This window comes from Atta cephalotes (genome assembly GCF_000143395.1).
Source record: "Atta cephalotes unplaced genomic scaffold scaffold00037, whole genome shotgun sequence".
NCBI lineage: Eukaryota > Metazoa > Arthropoda > Insecta > Hymenoptera > Formicidae > Atta > Atta cephalotes.
The window spans coordinates 2,093,868-2,098,971 of record NW_012130101.1 but is presented as its reverse complement, the minus strand read 5'-3'; the positions used below and the strand labels follow the sequence as shown (position 1 = coordinate 2,098,971).

At 33.6% G+C, this 5,104-nt stretch overlaps 1 protein-coding gene across 1 annotated transcript in view; it reads left to right on the top strand.

Annotated features, from left to right (window-relative positions):
• Positions 1-2,183: 2,183 nt before the first annotated feature.
• LOC105621836 (DNA ligase 3) overlaps positions 2,184-5,104 on the top strand; it is a 47,837-nt gene continuing 44,916 nt past the window's right edge. Inside the window, exons 1-2 of the mRNA XM_012203276.1 lie at positions 2,184-2,517; positions 3,894-4,178. Coding sequence (XP_012058666.1) covers positions 2,184-2,517; positions 3,894-4,178 — 619 coding nt within the window. The remainder of the gene's footprint in view (positions 2,518-3,893; positions 4,179-5,104) is intronic.

Below are 5,104 nucleotides of genomic sequence, written 5' to 3'. Positions count from 1 at the left end.
GAAGGCGAACGGGATAGCTCGCCTTCGACGCGCAAATTCTCCGAAGTCTGAATTCTGTCTAGGAAATTTAGGCGTGCATTTAAGCGTGGGAAGACGAAGATTACGTTTTAGCGCGATCGCGAGAAAATGCGTATACGAAATCCGGTCACAAATCAGTACTGATGATCGAATGTTTATAATTAGACGTTTAGCAACATTCGGTGTTTCACACCGAGAAAAACATCAATTTATGGTTGAGAAAAGTGATTATTCAATTTACTTCCTTTTAAGTTATCTTTAATAGACAATAATAATCTTATAAAATACATTTATTATAAATTTTAGAGAAACTCATTATTAACGTACTCAGAATAAGAATTTATTTTCTTTTAAGGAATATTATAAAATTTATTTTAATTTAATTTTGAATGAAGCATGAAACTAAGACTTTTTCAGAATATATTTTGAATGATGCTTGAGATGAACTTTAATAGATTTGGATATATGAATTTTCGAAATATTTGAAACAAGTAATAATTATTACTTGTGTACAGTATATATTTTTCTATGTGTACATCATGTGTCTCGGACAGATGGTAACACTCGTGATCGTTCCTTATCGCAACACAGAGTGGAAGGGATGGAGAGTACACGCGATTACGGAGAGGAAGAGTATAATCGAGATTTTCTATGAGAAGATTCCTCCTCCTCTCCCTCCTTCTTCATCTTCCGTTCCTTTCCTCTCTTCCTCCTTGCGCGAAATCTCGCGTCTGACGAAATTCTTAGAGTTCTGTGAGTAAATAAATCCAAGCATCCTCGATCTCGATCAACCTCGATGGACGATTGGGAACGAACCGTCCAATATCTGCCGACAGATAAGACCAGCGAGAATCGTCCCATTCGCGATATCTCTTCTCGACGAGAGTCAGAAAGATAGAGAAATGCTATTTAAAGCGTGTCTATGCTGATCCATGCTACTCCGAGGATTATTGTATTCGAGTTGTTTCCTAATGAGAGCTTAATATAATTGTAGATTATTGTACGAAGGCTTTCGACATTGTGACTGCGTCAGGAGTCAAAGTTAGGAGTCAACGCACGATACGTATTTTTTAAAAATATATTTCATTGTTATTACTAGTTTTGATAATTAGCAAGATTTAATGTTGCTAATGAAGACTCAAACTGGAACCGAAACGTATACATATCATTATCAAAACTAATTAAATATATATTAATATTAAATATGGTATATTAAAGAAAATACGCACAGTTTTCTGCGTTAATTTTAGTGTTCACTTTGTTTTCGTCAGATAAAAATCACTCCTAGTCGATTATTTGAGACTGTCTTAACTACAATCTTAAAATGTCGTAAGCCAATCAGACGGTTGCATTAAGGTTTTAAAATATTACTTAAGGTTGCTTAAAATAAGAACAGATTATGAAAGCAATCTCGATTGTCATCTATATCCATGTGTATTGTAATGGAGAATCCCGCGCTGTACGTCTGTTTGGGCTTTATTACCTAATGCTCCATTACACGTGCACAGTATTTGCGACTGTATAGTACGGCGGCTTGCGCAACTACAATTTACACCCTCGCTTTGTTTCGTTCCTTTATGAACGAGCTGCTTAGCTTGCATGCGGAATTAATGTAGAATTATCTGGAAGGCAGTGTACCCGTGATAGATTTATAATTGATCCTTGTACCCCAGTTACTCAGTTTGAACGTTGTAATGCACAAAACAATGATCAGGAGGAAGAGAGAGAGAGGGAGAAAGAAGGAGAGAGCCACGTGTAGAAACCTTGCAAGAGTACTCAAGAGTACTTATTAATGCGACATGCACATAAATTTACACAAGGGTCCTGTAATTGTATGTGTGTGGGTTAATAATGATTCTGTGCAAAGAAACAAATTAAGAATATGAAATGAGGCTTTATTTTTCTAATTTAAAAATTAATAATCTTATTCTAATTTGTGTGTGTAATGTATTTTTCATGTATCATAAATAAACTCTCTGCTATCAATAAATTAATTAATGACCCGAATCATATTAACTTGAACTGATTTCAATATTCTATTCGAACGAATTAATTTTATTCCGATTCAATGTTCATGTAACCTTTTTTATTTATTGTTCTTTTATTCAAAAATAGAGTTTTCTTCGTTCTGCCTAAATTCGGTTCTGCCAACCGCGTTGAACATCATGCCAACTGATGACGAGGATCAACAGCAGCAAGGGGAAGAGAAACCGTTCGCCGTGGAGCGCGCGAAAACCGGCCGTGCGAAATGCAAAAAGTGCAAATGTCCGATTGAAAAGGACGAGATACGGATCGCCAAGTATGTGACGAGTTTCTTCTCGGACGGCAAACTGATGCCAGCCTGGCACCACGTCACTTGCCTGTTCGAGGCGTTCGCGAAACAACGCGCCAGCACAAAGAGGATCGAGGATCCCGCGGAGGATGTCAAAGGCTGGGAGCAATTGTCCGACGATGACAAGAAGATTATCCAGGACAAGTTGGAGGAATTTGAAAAATCCTGTAATTATCGAGAGGAAACAGCTCTTTCCCTCCATGATTTATTGTCAATATTGTCAATATTGTCAATATCACAGAAAGAACGGTTTTGCTGAAGTATCCAAAAATTTAGCTACACAAAAGATGTGAAAATAGTTTTGTTCGGCCATTAAAATAATTATTTTGGAAATTAAAAAATGATGAGAGCAATGCTGCAAAAGAATTTTATATTCTAGCAACCAGTTTAAGTTTTCAACAAAATTATTTTTAGATCTTTCAACAAAATTGTTCTTTCCGCGTAGATCCAAGAATAATTCTATTTGAACCATCAAAAATAATTACGTTCCTTCTGTGCAGCATCACGGAATGATTTTTATCTATATCTATATTATATCTATATCTTTAAGATCCCATTAACTGCAGATAAGATTAGCTAGAAGTATAAAAATTTGCTTTGATTTCCTAAAGTACAGTTCGTAAAGTTTTCTTTATCAATCGCATATGATTCGTAAATTATTATTATATATTTTTGTTAAGAAAAAAATTAATTTCGAATTGAAAGAATGTACGATTAAAGGAACATCTGATCTTTTTGAGATCCTACATGTCTTATAAGACTTGAGCTTCATTCTTATCTGTAGATCCGTCACTCCATCTAGAGATTTCTTGGAACGAATTAACGTTCGAATGTAATCGATCATATTCTTTGCATCATCTCGAAGCGAAGTTGCGCGATCTTGTATGGAGAAATCAGTCAAAGGCTTTCCTCTTCGAAATTTCTAATAAATTTTCTCCCTTACAATTCGAGCTTTGCGACGGTAAGTTTCAAGAAGTTCGACGCTTATAAGATAATCATTTATGAGATTGTCATTCTCGAGGGTAGAAAAGTTCATCGATATTGAGATACGAAATTACAACGTGTTATATTGCGTAACTTCATCCTGTAATTAGAAATCAGTTTGCGAAGGTGGATACTATTTCCAATGTACGTAGGAAGATTTGTTGAGAAATTTCGTCATTACATTAAATTTAATCGATTAATGCTTATCTTCGAAACGAAATTTATTAGCATTTTATCAATTTTATTACGATTAATATCATTTTAATAATAAATATATTAAATTTTTTTCATTTAAATTCCAAAAATATAAATCAAATGTTTTAGAAAGATTATAAAATACGTAAAATTTGTGAAATAAAATAATGAGCAAAATAAAATTAGAATTAATAAACGAGACAATTATGGCTTAGCCGAACTCTTTCATATTAAAAAAAATTAAAATTTTATAATTTAATTTTTTTTCACAATTTTAATTTAAAATTATAGAAACGAAATTATTGCTTTGTATTATAATGAATTAATAGTATTAAAAAAAAAGTGTGTCAATTTTTCCTTCTAGTTCCGACTAAAACACCGAAGAAAGCTGCAACGCCACGTAAAGCGGCTGCCTCTAATAATTCTTCGGGAGAAACAGCGAAGAAGACTTCAGATCAGAAGAGGGTCGCAACAGATGATAAAGAAAAAGATAAGCAGAAGGTTGATAAGCAGGGAAAGAGCAAAGTCCCGTCGAAGGATGACTCCTTTCGCGAATTTCGGCGCGTGTGCAGCAACGTCGCTGACGTCGACGCCTACACTGACAAAACCGCGATTATTAAGAGGATGTTCACGAAAGGATCACTCGGAGGTAAGTATCTCTCTTCCTCATTATACAAGATCAAGATATAATACGTATAGTATAAACGTTCTAACGGACGCTCGTTAAATTAATTAAAGGTATCCGGTCGGAGGTTTTCGACAGCAGAAAAATTGTATGCTATTAACGTTCGTTCGAGAATTGAACGGTAAATAATTAATAATATTGACGGGAATGATTGACGCCGGATAGCCAGATACAATTTAATCGACATTAAATTATTAATGTGTGTAGATGAATCATTTTCACTTACATACATTTTTTCAGAATTGGGAAGCGTTACTTTTTCCGTTATTTTTTGTAATAAACATGATGTTGCAATTTTTTATAATTAAACGCTAAAATTCTGCCAAGGTTAAAAAAGTCGACTTTTCCAAACTTAACACAACCTTAGCGTTTAGTTGTAAAAAATTGCAACATCATGGTAATAAGATTGCAATAACTTTCGAGATTTAGAGATGTTTAGATGATCTCAGTTTAGATGATCAAGCCGACAGAAAATTGCAAATTGGCAAATTTTCAAAACTTTGGCCTTGTTTTTTACAAAATCGATTTCTCTTTTTCTCGCGATAGCATTACGAGATTCGCATGTATTGTTGCCTATTGTGCTTTTTTATAATATACAAAGTGTTCCGAAAGTTTTTGCTAATTGCTTTTGTGTAAATAGAGCGGACTAAACTGAGTTAAAAAAATCCTCTACTATTTTGCAATTTTCGCAATAGTTAACACGATATTAATTACTAAAAATTGCTAAATATTGATCTTGAATAATTTCTTACTCAAATATTATCAATTTTATAGAAAAGCTGCAAGAGACAAAAATCATTTATTTTCTTCTCATAAAGTTCTGAGAATTTTTTCAGAATTTTTTAATATCGTATTTTCTTATGTTGATAAAAATAAGAAAATGTAGTACG